This window comes from Portunus trituberculatus, chromosome 46 (genome assembly GCF_017591435.1).
Source record: "Portunus trituberculatus isolate SZX2019 chromosome 46, ASM1759143v1, whole genome shotgun sequence".
In the NCBI taxonomy this organism is placed as follows: Eukaryota; Metazoa; Arthropoda; class Malacostraca; order Decapoda; family Portunidae; genus Portunus; species Portunus trituberculatus.
This window is the reverse complement of record NC_059300.1, coordinates 29956417-29982804: the sequence shown is the minus strand read 5'-3', so window position 1 is coordinate 29982804 and position 26388 is coordinate 29956417. Positions and strand designations below refer to the sequence as shown.

General features: G+C 38.4%; 1 protein-coding gene across 34 annotated transcripts in view; it reads left to right on the top strand.

Annotated features, from left to right (window-relative positions):
• Positions 1–23490, top strand: part of LOC123520154 (ankyrin-2-like) — a 391211-nt gene extending 367721 nt beyond the window's left edge. For 19 of the 34 annotated variants that reach the window (XM_045282141.1, XM_045282132.1, XM_045282127.1 and 16 more), the window contains 8 exons: positions 957–1025; positions 1857–1913; positions 3926–3967; positions 4490–5299; positions 5564–7105; positions 9168–16496; positions 19543–19693; positions 22196–23490. In XM_045282141.1, coding sequence (XP_045138076.1) covers positions 957–1025; positions 1857–1913; positions 3926–3967; positions 4490–5299; positions 5564–7105; positions 9168–16496; positions 19543–19693; positions 22196–22265 — 10070 coding nt within the window. In that variant the 3' untranslated portion in view covers positions 22266–23490. The remainder of the gene's footprint in view (positions 1–956; positions 1026–1856; positions 1914–3925; positions 3968–4489; positions 5300–5563; positions 7106–9167; positions 16497–19542; positions 19694–22195) is intronic. The other 15 variants (XM_045282143.1, XM_045282137.1, XM_045282134.1 and 12 more) reach the window with 9 other exon arrangements.
• The last annotated feature ends 2898 nt before the right edge of the window (positions 23491–26388 follow it).

Here is a 26388-nt window from a genome sequence, read left to right as displayed (position 1 = left end):
GTGACATAATTCAGCAGTTTGAGGGTAAGTTTGCACAATATGACAAGCAGAGTGTTTTGAGGCTCAAAGTACTCAAGTCACCACAGTCCCCTCCCAACCGAGGTTCCCCTCCCCCTCGACAAGTAGCCACTGTTAAGCCCTTGCGCGAGTTTCAGCTGCAGGAAGAGAACAAAATTACAGTGTCAGAAGAGAATATCATAAGGCATCCTGAAGATGCTACAGAAGGCTCTCAAATGGTTGGCTTTCTGCCACGGGTGATGGAGTCTCTTTCCATTACAAAATCCTCACTGCAAGCTAAGGAAGAGGATTCCCCCATTGCAGGTGTCCTATACCCTGAAGGTGAACTATATTTCTCAGTTGTATGCCACAGGAATGACTAGTGCTGGGGACTTGTAGATGATACGTGGTACCTCACAGTCTGGTAGTGATGGTTGGTGGTAGAAAGGGGATCTCATATGTAGAGCTGAGTAGTTCTACAGATGGTCTACTTACAGGAATGAGGACTTAGTGTAAGTCTGGGCCCACTGCTATCAAAGTGCAATGAAGATTTATCACTGACTGGGGAATGAGCTACATATAAAGAATGCTTTGTGTTTAGGAAACAAAACATATATTACATAGTTATTAAAGTATACATGGAGTGATTTCATTGGAATAATATGAAAAAATTTACACAGACTAGAAGCCTGCCTTGCCACATTCACATTTGCTGAGCCTTAATGCTTGATGTTTTGTCATTGGTGTTTGTATGTATGCCTAACAGTAGTGTTGTAGATCAGCATCAAAGTCAGTCTTGCAAATGGAATTTAGATTAACTTTTACACATAACAGAAGTGTTCACTGGTACTTGCTTTCATTTGTTATGTTGACTGTAACTGATTTTTATTAGGTTTTATATGTACTGATGCAGCCATTTTTTGTTTACACACAATCTTTTCTTCCCATTCTTCTGTCAGCTCCTAGTATCTTTGGTAAACGACCAGGAATAGAATCCTTCTTCTACAAAGGTTTTTTCCTTCCGTCAGGTAATAAACATTTGAGCAACGAAGCTTGGAACAATATGTGCATAGCAGTTAAGAGTGACAGAGCAAGTGCTTTCCTTTATGCAGATGCCATGAATTGGAGCATGTTATAGCTATTGAGCAGTGTATTGCCTTACATATAGCCACACACTTCATCTTCCTTTCTTGACCAGATGACACAGACATCAGATATTAGACCAGAAGGCGTTTCTATGTATTTCTGATTGATTATTTAGTACAGTGTATAGTGCATACACTGACACCAAATTTATATCACAAACAAACCTGTAAAAACAATTCATGATAAATGCAACCTGTAATTGATACATTAGTTGTAGTAGCTATTACCTCAGTGATCACTGAGGGTAAATGCATGCCGCCTTAAATTAAGTATTGAAAATGTTCCCCTCCCTAATTGTTCATATGACAACATGTCCAAGCTATGAATTTGTTTAGAATTGCACACATTGGGATGTCCTTTGTATTTTATGGCTGTAGAATAGATGAGTCAAAGACAGCTGTGAGTAATGGTATAGTGCTATGCTATTTTTTATACACTTTAATGTTTTTATATTTGCACCTTTTTTTCTTTTAGTTCCCTGGTTTGATTCTGTTTTAATATTAATATGTATTAGTTTCAGTTTTCTCATTTGCTTACTTTGGCACTTGATTTTGTATTTAAATTTCAATTGAAATCCCTTTTTTTTTCTTTCTTGGAGAGATGGAATATAAACTGTTACTTCTGAGTGGATAGATATACTGCTGAGATACAATAAACAAATTCTAATTATATTTATACTTTTTTTTTTTTTTTTTTTTTTTTTTCTCTACCAGGGACCCATGAGGCAAGTCAGCCTACTGAGCATCAGACTTCACTTCCCCAAGAACAAGGTAAATAGACTTATTAATCAATATCTCCCCCCAATTCTATGCATCCTAACATTCCTCTCCACCTGATGTATCCCTAGTATTTTGCCACAGTGAACTTGGGTCTTCACCAGTGCACCAGACCAGCACTGCAAGGGTTGTTGGATGAACACAACTGTAATGTTACAAATCATGCCAGACCTAGCACAAATGTTGCCTTCATTACCTCTGGACTATCCATTACATTCCCTTTGGGCTTCAATAAGTTACTCATGTCAGAGTTCACTGTCATTACTGTTTGGTAGAAAAATACTTGGATTCATCAATTGTGAGTTCAGTTGATTTGCCCTTACAGACAGAAAAGCATGACCTCAACATAACATAACAAGAACAAGTAACAAAATGCCCAGTATAATGCACTAAAGCATTGTCTTGAAGGTTTTATATATATATATATATATATATATATATATATATATATATATATATATATATATATATATATATATATATATATATATATATATATATATAATTTTTTTTAGGAATAGGTTTCTGATCACCATTATTTATTTTTTTTTTTTTATTTCTCTCATTTAGATGCACATGTTGAAATACAGTTATACCAGTAGATAATAAGGGAAAAAATGTTATTAAAGAAATGAAAGATCAAGTGTTACAGTTAACACAAATTGAGTTTTTTTGGGGAGTGTTTCTCAGTGTTTTATTCCAGTCTTATACAGTCTTCATCAGTTGTAGTTCATTGTGTCCAGTCAGGAAATACTTCCCATTGACAACACTTAATCCATAAACAATATGGATAATTTGATAACAATCCCCAAGACAATTTCTTACAATTCTATATTTTGGTTATCTTATTGCATATCAGTCCACATACACGTACAAAAAAAAAAAAAATAGAATATCAAGCGTCCCACTTGAACACTATTACATTTCATTTTCCACACTTCCATTCATCAAGAAATATAAATATAAGATACCACACAACTGTCTTTCTCTCTCTCTTCTGTTCTCTTTAATACAAGCCCATGAATTTTACAGCCTGTTCCAACCTCCAACAGTCCCCAGTATTGTTAGTTCATATCATGACTTAACCCCTGCCACTTCTCAGCCACCAAGACCCCCCTGCAGGATTGTTCCAGTGCTGGTTTCTTCTTTATTGACCAACATTTATGTACCAAAAGAGAAATTCCTGCAGATAGTCATTATTATTGCACTACGTATGCCAGTCTTACCAGTAGCAGTAGATTCTGTTGATCTGGTACCTTACCCATTCCTACTATCAGTACTATCTTTGAGAATCTTTGTCTGCATAACTTGTATGAGTCTCTGTGTGTATCCAAAGTAGGATCCTACAGTACAGGATGCCATGCTAGATTGATGTGGAACGGATTGTCAAAGTGTTGCATAAGATACTGATATGATCTTTATATTACTTGTTAAAACTGGCTAATTAGTTGAGTATTATGTCATACTGATTTTGTTATCACATATTTGTTTATTTATCTATTTATTTGTAATTTAATTGATTATTTATTATTAGTGTTATTTATTTAATTATTATTATTGTTATTATTTTTATTATTATTATTATTATTATTTATTTATTTATTTATTTATTTATTTATTTATTTATTTTATTTATTTATTTTTTCCAAACACTCACAACATTCACAGTTCAGGAAATTGTTTTCATATATTCATCATCTCCATACATGCACAGTTAGGGCAGCTAGAAGTTATGAGTAACATCCCATACCTGCATGTTTAGTTTGAAGATCCACAAGGGAGTTCCTCAACATTACTAATGTTTCCAAGTTAGAATCCTCTCTTTTCTTTTCATGCTATAAAAAAAAATCATGAATGTGTGTGTGTGTGTGTGTGTGTGTGTGTGTGTGTGTGTGTGTGTGTGTGTGTGTGTGTGTGATCTTCTCCCTATGTTGGAAAGACATGGTGTGTTGGTTGCCTGTAGCTGACTCCTGGGAAGGGCTAACATGGTCCTGTTTTCCTTCTAGCCGCCTCCAGCCAACCTACTTCAGGCACCAAGGCAGGCTCAGGTATCTAGACTTCTTCCTTTCATGCATGGCTCTTTTTCACCTGTCCTGTCTGTTCCTTATCACTAGATATGTTTCCTCTCCACCCTCACACTACATATCAGAGGCCCCACCATGCTGTTCTCCACCAGATCCTTTTCTCCTCTAAGTCTCTCCTCTCCCACGTGGATGTCCTGTCACAGTCAGTCCAGAACAGTTAATTATTTTTACTTTCACAAGTGACTGCCTGTATTTTTCTTTGCTGTATATTTAGTTCAACATATTTGAATTAATGCAGAAGAATGATTATTCTTTTCTTGTTTATTGTTATGACTCAGTTGCATTGGCATGAAGATGCTGCAGGGTGTGAAAGGTGGGCACAAGAGCACCAAGCCACACCTTATGTTTACCCAGTAATCATGTGAAGTTCAGTGTGTACACCCCAACTCTGTACGTTTGCCTTACTTGAACAAGGCACGACTAACCTGCCTTCACGCTGCTTGTGAACGCTGTAGCTGCTCACACGTATGGTTATCTCTCCCCTAGCTGACGGCAAGACTAAACTTACGGAAGCTGATCTGGCAGTATTGGAAAGCATGGTGGTAGCTCAGGAAGCTGAAATGGAAGAGATGGCATTCAAAATTGAAGCAGAAGCTGCTCAAGCAAAAATAGAGCTTGAAGGATCTTACCTAACAAACAATGATGCTGTCAGTATTGAGAAAGGAATGGAGAAACAGATGATAAGGAACAAACCTGTGAATCAAAAAGCTGATGTGCCTGTTCATTCTTCAGTTTCCATCTCACCATTTAAATCTGAGAGCTTAAGATGTACCGATACTGACACTGGGCAACACCATGGTGACCCATCCAAAAAGACTACAGGTGTTGCTTCAATGGCATCAGCACGGGAAAGCAGTAAAGCAGTAGCTGAAGCACCAGAAGCAAGTCATATATCTAGTGATGAAGGAGAAGAACAGCTGATGATCATGCGTGATTCTCCACGATGGGAGGATGAAGAGATCCAAGCTGAAGAGAGTGATGAACCGAGAACCATTAAAGCTGAAATAAAGCTTTTGGTTAAAACTACAGAAGTAGGCAAAGAATCAATAGAAATTAGGAGTATTCGGGAATTTGTGGAGAATGAAAATGCAGATGTGATCAGCTCTGAAGGAGTTGTACAGTCTCCAGCTGTTGATTCTAGTCAGTTAGTTCCTGGGGATGTACAGCACCTACAGAGCACCTCATCAGATCTGTGTTCTCCCAGTCCTAAATTTACTCGACCACAAGTGGCGTCCACATATTCGTCCATCTGTGAGCCAACACAAGATGAGTTTGATCTCATGGCTCAAGTGCGAGGTAAGGCAGGCTTTTAGCTTGCTGCTATAGTACTTGTGCTGCTTCTTAGCAACTTTTCTCTGTGTGACTTAACATACTTAATTCAACTAAGATTCAGAGGAATGTTTTGACAAACTAACCAAAATATTTGGATGTGATGCTACACACCAATAGTCTAGCTCTCACACAGTAAAATGAAGGCCATGGCAAAGTGAAAGGCTTGTGCCTGTTGATGATGCTTCTTGTCACCAGGCATTACAGACCTTCTTCCCTCATGTGTTTCAGACGGTGGCCTTCATGGTGGTTGTCCTGAAGCACAAGGCATGGACTGGGAGGGGAAAAGTGTAGACAGCATGTTAACTGAAAGTGTGATGCAGGCTAGACTCTCCATGCTCCCTGCAGTGGACACCAACGAGGGTGTCGCCCTCCCCTCACAACCTTCCTCCACCTCTCCTCCTGTAGCCTCAACACACTTATCCTCTCCTTCTAATCCAGACCTACCTTTTCTTACCACCTTACAGCCCCAGGCTTCATCCTCACAAGATTCCCCTGGAAATAAATCTCAAACATTTTTACATCTTGAACCTTCTCATCTGCATGATTCTAATTCTTTTGAACCTCAGGGCTTTGATGTATCTCCATCTTCTGCAACTAAATTATCAGATCCTGTTTTACTAGAAAGAAGTTTTGTTTGTGGTGCTGAAGCTAGTACTGCTAGCCATCTTGTGGCCTCTCCCTCAATTGCTTCCCTGCAGTCTGAAAGTTTTACGCCCTTCATTGCGACTGAGGAGCTGGGTGCTGCCAGTGTAACCTTTAACACAAGCAGTGCTATGATTTCCATGGGGCCAGTATCACCCACTGAAAATTCTAGTGAAGACCATGCTGAAATTGAGCGAACAAGTACAGAAATTTCTCCAGACAGTGTGCGCTTTGACCAAGACATCCTTGACACCAGGACTGAAGACGAGGCCCCTGACCTAGATGACGATCTAATCCCAAGCTCCCCTGTGCCCGGACAGGAACTCAGTGAGAGAGTCTTTTCCATTGAGGCCACAGAAGACACAGATATAACAACACCAATGGAAATGAGAGACTCTCACACTGAGCGAGATGCCTCTGCCTCTAATCTCATTGAAGATAAAGAAGTCACTGATGGAAAATCTGACCTCAAAGAACCTCTTCCTATCTCAGATAAAGATGAAAACAATGCTTACTTAGCACAAGAAGTTAATGATATAATAAATAAAGTGAATAGATTGCAAGAGCAAGTAAAAGCCAAAGAAATAGATCCGATATCAGCAAGATCAGAAATTAAGGTGATTCTCAACACTTTAGATGATGTGAGAGAAGTTATAGAAGAGAGCAAGGTTGAAGATGACTCTGAAGCTAATGTAGTTGGTATTGACATACTATCAAATATTGACTCAGTTGGAGAAATGGTGATGCAAATGATGAAAGAGTTGCATCTAACAGATCCTGAGCATTCTGAGTTTTGGTCCAAAGATGAAGCAAAAGTAAGTCATGAAACAGAGTGTGCAGTTGCAGAAACTATTACCACTGAAGATAAAAGTCCCCCAAGTGCAAACCAACCAGACCAAAGTTTCTCTGACCTCATAGACTCAGAGGAATTCAATCGTGACAGCCTAGAGGATGAATTTGACCGCCTTACGGCTGATCTCAGTTCACCTCCAAAATCTGACAAAATTGAATTCATACCAAAAGCCATTGGTGCTACTGCTCCTTCTAATGATCTGTCTTTTCCTGTCTCTTCTGTTGTTCACCCCCCCATACCTCCTGATGCTTTTCAGGCCACACAACTGGAATCAGGTATGGAGCTCACTTGTGGTTCTTCTTATGTAGACCATCATTCATCACAATAAGTTTCATCCTTCATGGGCATACACCACACACTACTCATACACACACACACACACACACACACACACACACACACACACATATTCATATATGTATATATATATATATATATATATATATATATATATATATATATATATATATATATATATATATATATATATATATATATGTGTGTGTGTGTGTGTGTGTGTGTACATATATATGTATATACTTCACTATACAGAAGGTTCTACATAGGGTCCTTTACAACAGGCACACCAACATATATGTTTGATGTGTTTTTATTTCTGAGATGAATGGGATTGGGTATTATTTTACAGTTCTGGGTGGCACATCTAGCCAACAAGCTGTCCTGTTAAAGAAAGAAAACATTAAGGAAACAGATGGTGACTCTGACTTTTCTGATAAATCTTCCAGAACACTTGGTCTTTCACCAAACATCAAAATAGAATCTGATATAAATTTTGGGTCATGTGAAGGCTCTAGTTTGGAAAAATTAGATGTGCTTGATAAAATCAAGTCTAATAAGACTTGTGAAGGTGAAGATTCAGGCACTGTTTCTAGCTCTGATGAAAAACATGACACCAGACCTTCTAGTGATGCTTGCAGTAATGTTGTCTTTCGTCGTGATTTAATCAAGGGTGGGCGAAGACCCACAACTTTTCCACTTTGCTTACTTCAACCTGAGGTTGTCAATTCCTCTCCTGTAGCACAGCAGTATTTCCAGCAGCAGCAGGAAGTGCTGGAGGAAATGGGACATCAAGGTTACTTAAAAGGGTTGATGTTACCTAAGAGTCTGGCTGAGGATGAGAGTAAAGATAATGGGGTTGAGAGTAGTAATGCAGGGCAAAGCCATGGCCTATTGAATAAAGAGTCAAGTTATGAGAATATTTATGATGGAGCAGACCTTAGAGCTGCAAAATGTGAGGATACACCCTCAACAGCTCAACTGACTTCCTCTCTTGGAGATCCTTTTACTACCAAGACACAGCTTCCACCTGAAATGTGCTCCAGCTTTGAAAACCTATACTTCAAAGCTCAAACTGTAGATGAAAACATTGTTCGTGAGGCTGACTATCTGGCAGCAGAAATCCTTGAAGAAGCAGTGCAGGAGGCTGCTCGAGGGGGACAGATACGGCTTGCTACTCCTGGTGCTCATACATCTGTCTCTTCAGATATGGAAGTATTTTTGCCAGGGGAAGCTTTGGGCCATAAAGGCCATTTTGAAATCAACTCAAAGAAGTCTGGCTCAGAAGGTATTGTGGTGGTGTAGCCACATCTTATCAAGCACTGTAGACAATTAACAGCTGCTATGTAATTACTTAAGCTATGTCACTAACTCTCAAGACAGTTTGATTGTTTGTTGTGTTTATAAGAATGATTTTGTTTTGAATTTTGCCCCCTTCAGTTGTGTGAATATTAACATTTATTAATTTCTTTCAGATAACAGTGACGGCATGCATTATGTTTTGTAGTAACGTGTGTTGGGTCCAGGGAAGCCGTTCGCTCATGTCAATGTTTTGTGTGCACTGTTATCTTCATAAAGCTTGTGGACACTTAAGTTTAAAGATTTTATATTAAGTCATATGTTAATTATCTTGCTCTCTTATTAATGGAGTGTATCAGTGATCTAGCATTAATTGAGATAATGCTCTGGCATCACTGATGTTTCAAGACTTTCGGACATCATGATCGTACATGATTCAGGGGTACAGTTAACACCATTTCCTCATCTAAGAACATTTTCAGTGTTCAGTATAGGTTATAGTAGATGGGCACAAATATAAATAGGATCACTGGTAAGTAGTAGATTCTCTGAATGTGTAGATCTTGTTAATATGCATGTTGAGTGAAAAGTGTGTGAAAGTTGATCAGGATGGTGGGTTCCCCAGATCATAGCTCCCATCATACATTTCCCAACTTTGATTGCCTGACAGCATGTAGCCATGTGTGCCATAACAAGAGTGTGTGATGTTTACTAATAGTGTGCTACTAACTCTTGTTCTAGATGTGGGAGTGGTGTTTACAGAACGTAAAGAGTATGGGGGCGGGGTGAAGACATCTGCAGAGACGACAGGCGGACACTCGCACATTTCACCCTCACCTGTCCTTCATCCTTCCCAGAGCATCCAGTCCTCATCCTCTGCCTCATTCCAACAAAAACTTCCTTGCACAACTTCTGTAAATGTTGAGGACACTCAGAGTTCTCATGATGAACCTCACGTTCCGAGTAGACCAAGTAGAAGGCATGAACGCACATTCTCTCAGGCAACTAATATCTTTACTGGAGCAATTCCCACAGAAACAAAGGTCGAGTCAAAGAAAGTTGAAGACATCAAAGAGGAACAAGTAGGAATAACTGAAGACATTAAACCTTATTCTGAACGTAAACAGTTCTGGGAAAGCGTCACGTCTCAGTCTTTTGAGTCAAAAAGTAGTCATTTATTGAAAAGTGAAACTGAGAGTGACACTGATACTACAGGTACTGATGGAACTGTCCTTGAACAAAAGGTAAGAAAGACAAAAGTTTCTTCAACAGAAAGTAATGATTCTGAGTCAGAGTACCTTGCTCAGAGAGTTGATCCTAGATTTTATGAAAATGCAGGTTTTGCTGGAACTGAAAAGATTGATGTATCTACAGAATCAGCCAGAGAGAGAACAATTAGTCCTTTTGAGGTCTTACGCTCAGGAGAACCAATGACTGAACTTCCTTCACCGGAAGACATAGCATTTAAGGATGTGTCATCTAAGAGAGCTCTTTTTGAAAAGGAAATAAAAAGACAGTCAATGGAAATTGAAGAGAGTCAATCATGGAAGAGATCTTCAAAAGAATATGATGAGACATTAGTGGTATCAGAAGAAACTGCATCTAGTACTTTGAAAAAGAAGGAAGAGAGGGAAAGTAAAATTAGTGAAACTATTGAAAAGGATAAAGAAATAAAGAAAAAGTTTGAAAGTAAGAAAGATGATTTATCAAAAACTGATTTCAAGACAGAAATCACATCTAAAAGTGATAAATCAAGCAGTGTGGAAGACAGATCAGAAGTGACAGAATCATCTAAATTACATCAGGAAAAAATGCAAAAGAAGGAAGAAAAAGTAACATCTGAACTGGGGGCTATGGGCAAGAAATCTGTTACGCAGAGGGATGCCTCTACTGAAAAACGGGAGAAGGAAGTATCTGAAAAGGAAGCAAAAATAATTCATGAGAAGAAAGATAGTTATAGTAGAACTTTCTCAAAGTCAATTTCAAAATCAGAAGAAAAAACGGAAAGTTCATCAGAAGCCAAGGAAACCGTCCACACATTATCAACTGATGACCAAGACACTTCTAAAGATGAAATGACAGAGGAAGACATTACCAGAACTGAGGAAACTTCTGATGAAGAGCCTGAAGAGAAACTTGCCGCTGATAAAACAACAGTGGATGTGACGGAGGAGTCTCGCCAGTTAGGTGACACTAGAGAAACTGTTGTCAGAGAAACCACAACCACGAGAGAAGGAGACCAAGAGCAAAGAGTTGTCAAGGAAACAAAGACTCAAGAAACAGCAATGGCTGATGGCTCAACTATCAAAACTACCTCAATTACAACTTTCACAACACAATTAGAAACAAAAGACCAAGAGGAATCCAAACCCTACTCTGCAAAAACAGCTAAAGAAAAGGCAGAGGCTTATGTAAAACAACAAATGAAATCTGACATATTTTCAGAGGAACTTTCATCTTCTGCAGAAGACCAAAGTCCAGAGCATAAGGTCTTAACTCCAAAAGATACAATTGCTCCTGTTTCTCGAGCACAGAAATCACATCCCTTATCAAGCCCAATCTTAGTACCAGAGGAAAAAATTGAAGATGTCGTCTGGGAGGTGTCGCAAGAACGATCTGAAACTGTGTTGTCAGAAACTGTGGAAGACATTCCTGTTCAACAGTCTTATGAAACCCAACATGTGAGGGACTTGTCATCTGATGAATCGAGAGTGTTAGAAAAACCACAACCAGAACAAGCAACTGAAGCAACGAAGCATAAGTTGAGTGAAGAGGAAGCACGAAAACTTGCAATTGAAATTGTGGAAGAAGTAAAAACTGAAGCTGTGAAACGCTCCCCCCTAGTCACTCCATCACAGACTTTTCAAGAGTTTCCACAAGAACTTGAAGACACCACAGATGGAGCTGCTCGGCCACCACTACCAATCCCCATCCCTGAATCAGCATTTACTCAAGAAACAACAACCAAAATTGAAAAATACATTCAAGAACAATTAGGGGAAGAGATGGATGAAAAGCAATTAAAGCTCATTGAGTCAGTGACAGCAAAAAAAACTGAATTACTGCACAGAAAGCTAATAGGTGGTCAGTATCAGCATAGTATGGAAATAACAGATGAAGACCTGCGATCTAGTGGAGCAGAACTCTCACCCATTGAGCATCACATGGAACGCCTCCGCCAGATGACTGAAGAAGAGGACAACCAGAGATATGCCAGAGAACCATCGGAGGCTGATGAAAGTGAAAGTTCAATCATTATTCATGACACAGTTGATGATGTCATATCAAGTGAATATGATCAAGCCACCCAGATGATTTCAAAAACCCTAGATTCGATTAAAACAGCAGATATTAGTAGAGTTGAAAGACCCATAGATACAATAGAAGAATTACCTGAAACTCCTGTTATGCCAGTAGTGGAAGTTAAGGAACGAAAGATGTCAGAAGTTCAAGAAGTTGCCAGATTTAGTGACAGTGACATCAAGGAAACTGCAAGACAAATTGTGAAAGAAGTGACAGAAATAGCGAAAGAATCTGATGTAGTTAAGCAAGCATCACAAGCCGCTGACTCCAAGCAGGCATCAGGAGGCCAAGACCAGGCCATAAGTTGTAGTCCAAAGTCTGGTTCCAAACCAGGATCTAGAAAAGGCTCCTGGATGGATGATGAAGACTTAACACGAGAATTTCGTAAAGACTACGAAGATAAAAAAAAAATGTTCAAGGAAGAAATGACTTCCGATAAATCAGACACTTCTGATGCAAAAGATGATGGAGCTGTGAAAGTTAAACATCAGAGGAGCAGTGAGTCCCAAAAGGAAGTTCCTATGGAGTCAAGTATGACAGAGAGCATGGAAGAATCAAGTGCTGTTGAAAGCATTCGGTCCATTGAGGGGAAATTAAAGCAAGAAACTGTACCAGAAATTAGGGAAGGAGAAATTGAAAAAAAAATTGAAGAGCGGTCTAGTAGTAGCCATGAGGAAGTAGTCATGAGAAAAAAAACACACATTGAAGAATTTAGCAGAAGATCAGGAGCAGATTTTGATACATATTCCAGTTCTGGAGAGAGTCACTACTTCACTGCTGCAGAGGGAACATCAGACAGCCGCACTGCCAGCAGACCTTGCTCTTCTGATGTGGAAGCTTTAATATCTGAGCGTACAGGAACCTCAGAATATGACACAGCACTCACCTCACAGGACACTTCACAGTATTCTAGTTACTCATCTTCTTCTCGTGAATACCGCACTGCTGCTAGTTCTATGAGTTCAAGGGATTCCATGAAATCAATAGATTCAGAAAGTTCTGGGAATCTTGCCAGTGTAGAGCTCAGTGAGGCTTCTGAAACTCTTGTACCCTCTGCAATGGAGCTTGAAAGAGATATGGACCTTTTAGATCAAGAAATAATGGAAGAAGATCAGTCTCATTTTACTCAAGCCCATCCTTCCATCATTCCACAGCTAACAGTTCAGTCTGATACACCAAAATCAGAAGGTGCACCATGTACATTTGACTTGGAGTCTGATGAAGGAGAATCTGAGCCAGAAGTGAAGGAGAAGGAACATCATGTTGCATCAAGAATGAAAAGATCAGTTGAGATGACATTCCATCCTGAGCCAGTACCTATTGCAGAATGTAAGAAAGGTGGAGTGACAGAGAGTGTAGCTTCTAGCTTAGAAGAAAGCACTTTATCTGAAATGTCAGTAGTAACTGTTGTAGAACGAGAAAGAAGCCTACAGAGCTCAGTTCACTCTGAACCCAGTATGTCAGCTTCTGGTGTGTCAGAACAAATGGCATCGTCATCAGAATGCCCAGCAGCTGCACACTCTATTATGCGCACAGACAGTGGGGTTCTCACCACTGACACTGGAGATGGTGACATGGCCTTGCATTCTGTAACAATTACAGCAACATCTGTTCCATCAACAACAGATTCAAGTACAGCTTCAATGTGCACACAAGTAACATCTGAGACACGCTCTCAAGCTGAACTTACAGAGAGCGAGCAGTTTTTTCACGCTAATGGACCCACTGAAGTAGATTACGTACCTGAGTATGATGATGAAGTTAGAGGTGTGCGGCCAGTTGCAGCCCCTGTCTTACCCCCTATCCAGGAGGTGTCAGGTGCTGTAGCTGGCCCTTCAGAGGGCCCACAGAAAGTCACTGTTGTTGAAGAATGTTACGAAACTGAAGCTGATCAAGAATATGGACAAATGATGCGAGAGAGTGAATATTCAGACATGGCTGAAGCAGAACTTCAGTATTCTTTGGAGGAACAGCCAGAATCTGAAATGAGCAGCATGCTTGGAATTGAGGAACCCATTGAAAGACCAAAGACACCAGAACCAGGCTATGTTCCTTCATCCCGTCCTTCACAAGTAACCGCCCAATCTCTTGATGAATCTGAGGAGTTTACAGAAGTTGATAAGAGGTTTAGTGCTATATTTTCTACTACATATGAGGAGAGAGAAGAAGGTGCACGATCACTGGTGTCAGGTCTGAGTGTGGATATCCCAGACATAAGAGTCACAGAACACACATTGCCCATGCCCAGTCAGTATTGTTATCCTGACCTTGAGAGAGAGGAAGATTTCCCTGAGTGCCAAGTGCAGGCTGAGGTAGATGCAAGTGGCCAAGATGTTCCAGCTACTCCTGGATCACAAGAGTCTGCCTCCACTTGTGCTTCTCGGAAATCTTCTTCAACTGACTCAGAACAAGGACGAGAATATTGTCTAGATGATGCTGCACAAGGGCTGCCATTTGAGTCTTTTGAAATGATTGAAGCTGGTGACATTGAAGACTTCTTAGAGTATGAAAAGACACTAAGAATGCACGAAAAGCGTATGTTAGAAATGTCCCAAATACAAGAAGAAGAGGAGGAGGAAGTTGAGGAGGAACAACAAAAGGTTCATACTTCTCCCATTATGCCCAGTCAGTTAAAGGCTGTCAAGCTTGAGGCAAAAATTCTAAGGAGTAGTGACTCTCAGTCCCAGGTTTCTGATGAAGGCAGTGAGGAAGCAGATTCAACAATAGAAGAACAAAGACGTTGGTTAGAACTTCAGTTTGAAGAAAGCAGTGTGTCCAACTTCGAGTATTCTCAACCTTCATACATGCAGCATGTGTATTCAGGCCCCCTGGAAGACATTGAGGAGGAGAAAGAAGATGCTGAACGTAGAGATCTATCACATGTTGTCAAAGGCTCCTCACTTTCCTCAACTCCTGAATATGATGTTTTAGCTGGAAGAAAATTTTTTACTCGCAGCGGTGAACACGATGATGTATCAATGAGTTCACTTCAGGAATTTGAGAATCTTGAGAGATCAGTGGCTGTAGATGCTGTAGCCAGGAGATCAAGTTCAGGTTCACAAGAATCTTTAAATGGAAAAAAACCAGAAGGTAAGAGTGGACAAGGTGATGACATTTCTGTTGGTTCATTTGCTTCTCTACAAGAATTTGAACGCTTAGAAGAGGAATGTTTAGAAGCGGAAAATATTGAGAAGAAAGTTAAAGAAGAAGAAGCAATGCTATCAGAAATTGAAGAGGGTCATGAGAGTCAGGTATCTGAATCTGAGAGTTGTGAAACAATGTCAGAACCCGGCCAAGCATCAGTTGATGGCGAGGAATATGACCAGAGAATGTTTGAGATTGATGAAATAATACGTCAAGCCCAAACCAATGTAGAGAAGTTTGATAAGACAAAGCCTGGATATGAAGGAGTACAACTGCAAGACATTGTGAGCAATGGTTCAGGAAGCAGCCGCGCAGATCGCACTCCAAGTGTAGGGAGGGAAGAGGGAGATGCTGACTCCCTAGAGGAGGCTCAGCTTCCTGAACTTGATTTAGATCAGTCAGCTCCTGGGGCAACTTCCACTAAGCAAGACGTAATGACTCTTAGCACTGACAGCATTGAAACACCAGTGAAACAAAAAGTTCCTCGGGAAACAAGTCAAGACTCATTGGAAAAGGTTGTTATCCGCACATCAGACCCCATGGCCACCAGTGTTGACAGCATTGATATGGCCAGTCGACACGATCCTATGACCACCAGCATAGACTCCCTGGAAGGCCGTCGCAGAGGACAAGACCCCATGTCAGCCTCCACTGACTCCATAGATCCTTACCGCCGGGATGTCATGGCCACAAGTATTGACAGTCTAGGCAAGGATGATTCCAGTGGACGAGATGCTGACATCAGTTCAGGTAGTGAGCAAGTAAGACCACTTCCCAGAGATGGTTTGATGGAATGGAGTACTGATTCTCTGGAGCCAACTTCATCACAAGCAACACATGCCATCTATCACCAGTATGACACAGATTCTATTATGTCTGGTTCTTTTGCCAGTGGCTGCTCTAACACCCTAGTTGCATCCACTGAAGGGTTGCCAGACATGATGACCTCTTCCATGTATCTCCCTGAGGGGGAGTTGCCACCTCTTGAAGGTGAGGGACAGCACACTCACTATGTGCACACCAGTAGTGGTTCAGCAGCAGAAACTGTGGCACCATCCTCTGAGCCTGGCTTCTCTCATTCAGTCACTAGAGTTGTTAAGTTACCACCAGAAGCACATCAGGTTACTTTTACTGGCCCTGATGCTCAAAAGAAGCTTGAGGAGTACATCAAAGGATTCAATGCAGGCCAACATTCAGTCCAAGACGAGACTGTTGATGATCAGGGCAATGTACATATCCGCCGCGTCACCCAGACGCGTATTGTTGCCGAGCCAGAGCGGACTCAGGAGCATGGGTTCTCTGTCTCAGAACCCAGTACTGTGGAAACTGAGGAGTGCGATGAGCATGGCAATGTGACTCGTGTTATTCGTCGCACTGTTGTGACAAGTCACACCATAGAAGTTGATCTTGACACAGGGGAGCCCATTGTCCAGGCGAGCTCCTCCACTCCTTCCAAATCTTCTACCTCTGCTTCCACCTCCACCTCCAGTCCTTCCATTTCCCGAATACCTAGACCTGTGACCAGTCCTCCTCAATCCCGATCCCAACAACCTGGTCCGCCCCCTGGGTTGCGCGGCCCCTGTGAGCCTGTCCCCCCCTCCCTGGAGCCCAACACAGTATCAGGTACAGCGTCCCAAGCGTCACATGTTGCACCGCCCGCTGGGTGTGTCTCCGCACTCTGCACTCCTCCAGCCTTAGTTCTCTTTCAGCATGCTGTGTCCGCATGACGTCACGCCAACCAGCAACCTTAGTATTTTATTTTGTTTACCATATGTAATATTTAGTTCCATTTTCAATTGCAGTATTTATGATCTAGAATTTCATTTCTTTGATTTCCTATTGTCTACAAGCATTCGTAAGATGTATCTTATGGATCTTCTCTTGTAGATCAGTGGGGCTTTTAAGTATTATGTAATTTTATTTTATCCCATGCATCACTGTGTATATAGTGCTGTTGGTATTCCTCCTTAATGTATGAGAATTCCGTAATTTGCTACATTGTTGAGTTGGCGATGCGGTCCAGTGCTTGACTAACGAGTCTCTCTCTGCCTCGCTCACCAGACGTCGTCCAGCCGAACAGTGGAGCGGGGGCGCAGGAAGCGCCAGGTTATAAATCTTTGTGTGCTTTTTTTTGCATTGCTGCTCGTGCCCTGGTTGTCTTCAGTTCTGTCTTTGGTGTTGTTGCTGTAATCTTACCTTATTACTACTCTTGTGGCAGTACTGGAAGTGGTCTCCTTACCCTTTGCATGACTGGTGCCAGGAGGGGGAATCCTCCTGTTGTGTACAGGCTGGTACTGGTGACTGCCATCATGTAGCTCAGGCTCACAGGCTGGCAGAGATCCACCATCCACTTTGTATTTTGTGGTGGCGGTGACCTTTTGTTCTCCTGGTGCTTTTGTTGTCATAGAAAATAATAATTGTGGGAGTCCTGAAAAGGGCTGGTAGTGGGCCACTAACATGGTGGTGGGGAACCCCACTCAAGCCACTTCTTTAGGGGAAGTGTTCCCAGTAAAAGCTTCAGACTGCTTTTAATTCTTCATCATTATTGATTGTGATAATATACACATCTATCTGTGAATATTTCACTGGTAACACTTCTCCTCACTATTTTCCTTTACATGGTGATACAGTAACAATAAACCTGGGCATGGAACCTGAGGGAAATTGTACATTGTGTGCCCTATTGTGGGAAAGGTCTTAAACTGTAATGATCGTGTAATGGAGAAGGGCTAATTAGGGTTATATTGATGCAATACTTCATGCATCAGGGTGGTGCCCACGTTTTGAAACATTAATTTTCTTTGGTATACTAATGGTTGGTTTGATATATTTTTATTTATGATTTAGTTTTCCTTTATCCTGTATGTTTGTGTGTTTTGTGGTGTTTGCTAGTGTTGTGTATGACTGACTGATACAAGTGGCATGTTTCAGTTTGTTTCACTAGACAAGTGGTGCCAAATTTGAGTGAACAATAGACTTGAAATGCATGGTAGACAATTGTTGAGGTTTGTAAAATATAGTATTTACATGAAATCAGAAAATTTAATGTGTATGAGAGATAACTTAAGGATATATAAGTTAGATAGGATAGATCAACTTGAAAATATTGATCAGTTTAACATGCCTTAGTAAATTAGACTGTGTGAAGAGTGATTGTTCTACGTATGAGAAAGAGAGAGAGAGAGAGAGATGCATATGAGTTTTTTTTTATTATTATGTTTTGTGTTTGGCATTTCCTGTGATTAGTTTCATATTTTATACCACCTCCCTCCTGTTGGTCCTGCTGTCCCCTACCATTGTGCTGCACTTCCTTACCTCATTCCCACCCTTCATTTTTACATGGCTTGTATCTAAAGTTGCTAATTTGCTTCTGTAGGATTTGTTTCCCACACATTATCCCAGCCATCTTGCACCACAAACACACGCACTTGGCCAGCACAGCCTTCAATGTGTACTTTATTTTGATTCAGTTATACTTTTGTACACTCATATCGTCTCATTAAAATTTTGGTTATCTCCTTATGTAGCACATACAGATAAAATTATCAAGGTGACTGTGGTGTAGATCATATCAACACTTCATCTTCATTCTCACAATCTGAATTTATACCATAGCTTACATATTCTTCATGAAATTTAATCAACATTAATAGTGACATACTCAAATACATAGAAATTGTTTTTTATTTTAATACTATAAATTTTCACACTGTAATAAACCATCTGATGATGATGATTTTAATAGTCATACTGCTTGTATTGATGATAATATTCCATGATAAAATTATAATAATAATGATAATAATAATAATAATGATGATAATAATAGTAGTAGTAATAATAATGATAATGAAGATAATATCAATACTGTAATAATGATAAGAAAATAATATTGATAATGTTACTAATATTAAAAGCAATAGTGACAGCTTCAGGCACTTACACATACCTGTCAAGATTTTTAGAACAGAACAATTAATTTGTTTGGGTTTTGCTGCTTAATGTTTGACAAGTATCCAGAATGGTAAAAAAGCTGACATCAGACTTTGTATGAAAACAAATCATTGGTGCATGCCCTACATACACTGTACAGTGACTGCTACATTATTAGTATTTATTTTTCAAATAATATGATTCTTTTGATTTTGCTGCTGTGTATTTTTTCCAAGGCATCTTCTGATGTCTTATACACACTCTTATAACATATATTACTTGTCAATTATATATAATTGAACGTTTAAAAGAAGTATATGTATATTGTATATGTTTGAATTGCTTTTAGCATGTTATCCCAGTGCCCATTCAGTCATTTGTTGCAGTAGAAAATCTGCAACAATTTATTGATTTTACATTAGTCTCATCAGGGTTTGTCATAAATGTAATGAAACCCTTAGAAGACCTTGGTGTGTCTGTCCACTAACTATCCCATCACTTGCTTGGTCTGTAACTTTTACCACTCAAGTGTTGAACTGCTGCACTCCTCCTCCCTCCAGTCTCCCAAGTAGAGGGAGAACCACCTCTGAACTTCTTCCTCAGCTTTATTCAGGGAATAATTAAAGCTTTGTATCAATAATATTTTCTAATGAAATGTAAGAATTCAGAGGTTGATTCTCCCTACCACCATTCACCCTGTGCCACAGTAGTCAATCCATGCGTCTCCTCTCTGTAGGTTTAGATGTGGAAGAGATGAGCAGTGGGATGGAGGGCTATGCCAGTGATGGTAATGACCCCATGACCACTACTCATATCACCAGGTATGACCCTGACCCTTTACCCATCACCACCTCCACTACCACTACTACCACCACCACCACCACCAGGTAAAGTCTTGTCCATCCTAATTACTCATATTCATGTGGAAAGTATTTGACATTTATTTTCATCTGGTTTGTTAGAATAAAACTATGTGATATACTATAATGAAAATTCTCAATAATGCTTAATGTATCACATCAAGATGTGTCATTCTTTAGCCTACATGATAATATTGATTAAGTAATGAAAATTTAAATTGACTGGCACCAAGACATGGCATGCTATGCATAATGATGTAACCAATTGCAAATAAATGGAAACTGTTAAACATGAAAGGGCACTAAACATGTAATAATTCAAAATAATTTTTCTTTATATTTATTGTGTAGTAACAAGATAAATGTGATTCACTTTAAATTCTTTAAAACTAATTTTTTGTGTCTGAATTGTAAAGAAAATGTAATTCCTTGAAAGAGTCCAAGAATTTACTTTGTCAAACATCATTTCAAGCAGCATCTGCTTTCATTAAAGAAAAAAGTTTGGATGTGCAGTAAAAAAAAATAAATGGGAAAAAAAAAAAAAAAAAAAAAAATATATATATATATATATATATATATATATATATATATATATATATATATATATATATATATATATATATATATATATATATATATATATATATCACACCTTATGATAATATTGATGTTGCCCTCTACAAATAATGACAATGATCATATTTCATTTGTTGAAAATTCATGTTAACCAACTTACCAGTAGTCTTCTATTTGGCCTGCCTTCCTGTTCCTAAGTAGCTCCACATCCTCTCTGACTACCAATATCATACCATGTAACAGTTTTGGTGTCAAAATGTAAACCACTTGTGTTTTTTCCTTAATACATTTTATACTTGAATTTACATGTTTACTATGGTATTTGTATCATTTATTTATTAGTTTGTGTTTTTTTTGTTTTTCTTTTGTGTGTATAAATGGAGTTGAATCTGTTGTGGAATCAGCTTAGGGAGGTAATTGTTAGCTCTCCATTTTACATATTAGACACTGGATTTCCTGCCTCAGTTTTAGTGCTTTCATTCCAAGTTTATTTACATATTAGACACTGGATTTCCTGCCTCTGTTTTAATATTAAGCTTTCATTCCAAGTTTATTTATAGATATAACTCATAAATTTCATAAGGTTTAAAGGATCTTTAAGGGAAGAATAGAACATATATCTTCTGTTAATTTACTGCCACTTAGTATAAAACATTATTCTAAATACACATGTGTGCATGATTCTTACTTACATCACCAAGAAGTCACCAAGCCAAGCACTGCACATATTGGTGGTAGCAAGTTATTTGGTATTATGGCCACTTAATGGGATGATTCAATTATAAAAACTTACTCTCCTCTCACCATTGGGGTGTCTGTGCCTTACAGGTCTTTGGACATCATGTCAGTCAACTAATACTTAAGACACTTTGACCTATGGTGTTGAAACTGTTAACAACACCTTTTTGGTTCCAGCTTTCTCTCTCTCTCTCTCTCTCTCTCTCTCTCTCTCTCTCTCTCTCTCTCTCTCTCTCTCTCTCTCTCTCTCTCTCTCTCTCTCTCTCTCTCTCTCTCTCTCTCTCTCTCTCTCTCTCTCTCTCTCTCTCTCTCTCTCTCTCTCTCTCTCTCTCTCTCTCTCTCTCTCTCTCGACAAATTTGAGGCTATCATGTCCTGAGCCCTAAAAGTCAAGGTACAAAAATTCTAAATACCCAAGTATTTTCATGCTGAAGGGAACAGGTCTGGGTGCACTGAAGTTGTAAAGCCTTGATGAGTAAAATCCTCTTTACACAATACTAAATGACATGAACCAAAGTTGACACACTATGGAACTGAATTATGGAAACTACTATTTGTAAAGGTTGTCACTTATGAGTAGAGGAAGTCCTGTTACCATTAAATTCTATGCGCAAATGACATGCTGTGTTGTAATAATATTTTGTCTTCTAACAAGGCAGGAAATACAGTTGTTTAATATATGTACACTATAATATTCAGTTTAGCCATCTGTTGGTTTCTGTCTCATCAATTTGGGTCTACATATGTATCTTTCTGAGTCTTTTTTGTGTTTGCTTACCTGCTTTCTCTCTCTCTCTCTCTCTCTCTCTCTCTCTCTCTCTCTCTCTCTCTCTCTCTCTCTCTCTCTCTCTCTCTCTCTCTCTCTCTCTGCCACATTTATCATCATACATATGGTTTATTTACAGGATTTGTAAAATATTTATGTAGCTTTTAATATTGGGTAATTAGACTTGACAGAATCCCAGTGTTGATTTATTTCAAGAAAGGAATTGACTAGTATCACAGACAGTTATTCTAATATGTAAATCAAACATTTTATTAATTATGATGTATTGTAATACATAAGTGGAAAAAATATTAATCTTAAAACTCACCTCATAGGATAGGTACACTTACATCAGCAAAGATCGTTTTCAGTACAACGTGAGTACAATATAGTCAGGTGTTTCTAGAATGCACATTAAAAAGAATGCTTCAATGTAACATTTTATTTACAGGATCATCCGGAGAACGAAAGAAGAAGATGGGGAAGTGAAAGAAGAAGAGGAAATTTTTGAAGAATATTGAGGAAGACTATGAGAAGGAATCCATGAAGATGTTTTGCAAGATGTGTTCCTCTCAGTCCTCCTTGTTTGTCCACCTGCCTTCTCACTTGCTAGTAAGCTGCTGCTGCTGCTATTGCCAGCAGGACCATCTCCTCCAACCCTCCACTTACAGAATTTAGGATTTTCTGAAAAGTCTCATTTTCATGTTCATCATCATGCAGTCACTTTGACTGGTGGCGTTTACTTTCATCAGCACTCTCCATTTGTCTTCATCTGGAGATAAATGTCTAACCAGAAAAATAGAGCCATTAAAAGAATTCATTGGCTCTGCAGTAGTAAGTGACATCGGTTGTCATAGGATCTAGTCAGGGCAGATTCAACAAGAAAATACTTTTATTAATGAGTGAGAAATTTTCATGTTTATCACCTTTTGTGTATTGATACAAATAGTATTCTCAACAACAAAAAAAATCCAACTGTAATACAATTCTAAGAAAGCCATTTTTAAAAGGTGTTTGTGAAGAATCATAAAATGTAAAGGTGCACACACCCTCTTTCAGCTGTCAAGGTGTTTTTAGGTTAAGGTATGTTCCCCTTGTGATGTGGCATGTTTCATCCTAGTATATTATATCATTACCACTACTTACTACTAAAGACATGTCAAGTACCATTGCTAAATCTATAGCCACAGGATGAAATAGGAGGCCAAGGGTTTAATAGAAGCTATGTAATCATTTTAATATTCAGGCTCTTAGAATGGTAGAATATTATTGTGGCTTATAAACATCCAATTATGGGCATGTTGATTGTAAGATAGCTGGAATATTTACACATAAAATTGATCTATTCTCCCACAGATTGTATTTCTCATGTCAACAATTAGTTTCAAAATAGATTTTCATGAGCTTGGCATGGAATTATGATATGGTTCTAAGGAATTGATTATTGATTGTAGCTACTTGACACTTAGCTCAGATCTGTTCTTGCCTTGTTCCCCCTCATGGTCATAACTGGATGAACAATATGATAATGCCTTAGCACCTACTTCTAGATTATTCTCTGGCCAACAATTGTTATCTCTTTGTTCCCTTGAGTTGTGGCCTTGACTTAGGTTCCCAGCTGAAAGAAGGGCCATGCTGAGATAGTTCTATGGCCCTTGTTCAGTCTAGTGTGCCTAATGCAAGACTCGGTAGCTCCAAGTATTGTGGTCACTTACCAAGTTTTCAAATAAATGCTTAATGTGAAAAGTAAACTTCCATATGAACCTAAATAAAGACAGATGATTAAACTTGGATAAGGGAAGTGATTTCCAAGGTTATGCTGAGGGAACTGAAGCATTTACCAGGTGAGTGAGATTCTTACAGCATGCAGATTAGATGGTAAGTGTTAAAGTGTTGGAGAAGCTTGAGATAAGTGGCTTTAAAATCAAGATGGACATACCGCAGCAGGAGGAGCTCTATCTGTTTCCAATACTAATCAGAATGAGTATGTATCCAGTTTGAAAATTCTTTAAAACAAAATAAAATACATGTCCATTCACATTGCATTCAAGATTTGATACTTGTCTATTTATTTTTCATGGATCTTTAGCCTGAAGTCTCATTCCAGAACCAATAGCTGTGAAAAAAAAATTAATGATAAACAATAAAATAGAATTAAGACAGTGAACAGCTTGGCCCATCTTGCAAACCTCATGCTATCTGCTGGGAATGCATGTACAAAACAGTACAATACATGAGTGTGCTGCAGTAGTTACCGTGATTGTAAAAGTGAAAACACTTCCTGAATTTAGGTAGTCAAGTGCAAGCAGAGGTTCAAGTGTATGAGAATACTATAATTTATAGAAAAGTTGAGTACACAAAACTACAGTCTACAACAATACTTATTTCTGTTAAACATTTCAATATACATTCATGTAAGAAATGGCAGCAAAGAGAGAGAGAGAGAGAGAGAGAGAGAGAGAGAGAGAGAGAGAATAATGATGATGATGATGATAATAATAATAATAATAATAATAATAATAACAATGACAGTAATAATAATAACAATAATGATAATGATAATAAATACAGTAATAGTAATTAAATGTTTTCATTGTTGTTATTTATTATTATTATTATTATTATTATTATTATTATTATTATTATTATTATTATTATTATTATTATTATTATTATTATTATTATTATTATTATTGTTATCATTACTATCATATTTAGTTTCATATCATAGTAATAAGAATAATACCAATTAATTGATTAACTCATTTGTAAATTCTTTAGTATTGTCATTAATTATCACTCTTAATATATATATATATATATATATATATATATATATATATATATATATATATATATATATATATATATATATATATATATATATATATATAGAAGAATATATAATGACAATAAGAAGAATTTAATAATGATATATATATATATATATATATATATATATATATATATATATATATATATATATATATATATATATATATATATATATATATATATATATATATATATATATATATATATATATATATATATAGAGAGAGAGAGAGAGAGAGAGAGAGAGAGAGAGATCCATTTTGGGGGATAATATTACGAGTCATCTACACTACTCCCTTCCGTCCCCAAGGATTCTTGGCTCTTATTTTCTCACTTGACCCACATCCTTATTCCTATTTTCACGGTAGGCAGTAGGTACGGTCTCTCTCTCTCTCTCTCTCTCTCTCTCTCTCTCTCTCTCTCTCTCTCTCTCAATAAAATCCTACATTTTTTTTCTTTTTCCTCTTGATTTGACCATTCTCTTGCAGCTAAATTCTTGACTATCAACAAAATAGGCCACACTCATCATGTCACATCTAGTTAATATTTACGAAATCGTGGTCACTAAACACTTTCAAGTTCACGCGCCATTCACCATGTGACGTCATCCTGCGCCGGGTGTGGTGTGGTGTGGTGCGTGACAGCGTGAGAGCGGAGTGATACTTACCTGTGTGTTGTTCTTGGCCATGGCTACTTCCGGGTGTTCCCGCGAAAACAGGTAATTTATCCATTCTGACATCTACCCATTATTCTGTATATTTTCCACGGTTGGAGGTCAAAGGTGGTATCTTGGGCGTGGTGGCAGTTTGAGAGAACTGAGTGGTTTTCATGGCACTCACTCAATCTGAGGAAAGAAAGTACCCACCTGCCTACTGCTGCGGCTTCTTTAAATTATTACAAAGGACATCTACACACGGTACACAACGGTGATTATGGAATTACATTATTATAAGTGGAATAAGGGTCCTCGACGTTGCCTCCAGAGAAGAGAGGTATTTATTTATTATTACGTATTTACTTTTTAAGACTATGAAGCTCTACCTTACTTTTTGTGAACTCATAATGCATTTGAGGTTTTTGTCAATGGTATTATGCTCAGCTTTTCAGGTGACGGACTACTTATTAACCTATTTGTTACTTGATACTGTATTTCGATTAAAGGTTTCTTCAGATTTCTTTTCTGCAGTATTAAACATGGCTGCCAATATAACCAAGAAGTTTCGAAACAAAGTAACCGAAGCGGACTAATTCACTCCCACCAGTATCGGCTGGTACTCTACTTATTTTGGTGGTCAAAGATGAATTTTGGCTATATTTTAGCTTTCCTCAGCGAACAAACCTAAATCCATTTATCATGCTCATCCATAGATTTGTCTATGGGGATGATAGGTGGATTTAGGTAGCTTTGTTCACACGGTGATAACTAAGTATAGGTAGGTCTTTTGTTCGTAAATACTTACTTTATTAATAAAAATAAAGGAAGGAATTTTTTTTTTTTTTTTTCCTGTCAAACATGTAAGTACAACTTATGCTGTATCCGTTCAATTATATCATTGATTACTAATCATGATATATGGAGGATTTTAAGGCAAAAATTAAAACTCATGCGGCGTCGTTGTGACGCGGTCGCATGCGACGTTCCCGCATGGCCTGCATCTTGTCACTTTTTTTTTTTTTTTTTAAGGGGGGGGGGGAAGAAAAGTAGAGAAGTTAGCTAAAGGGAAAGTTGGTGGGAAGAGAAGGGGTGAAAGAAAGTAGGAAGAGAGATAGGTGTGGGCTAACCACATTGTTTTTTTTTTTTTTTTTTTT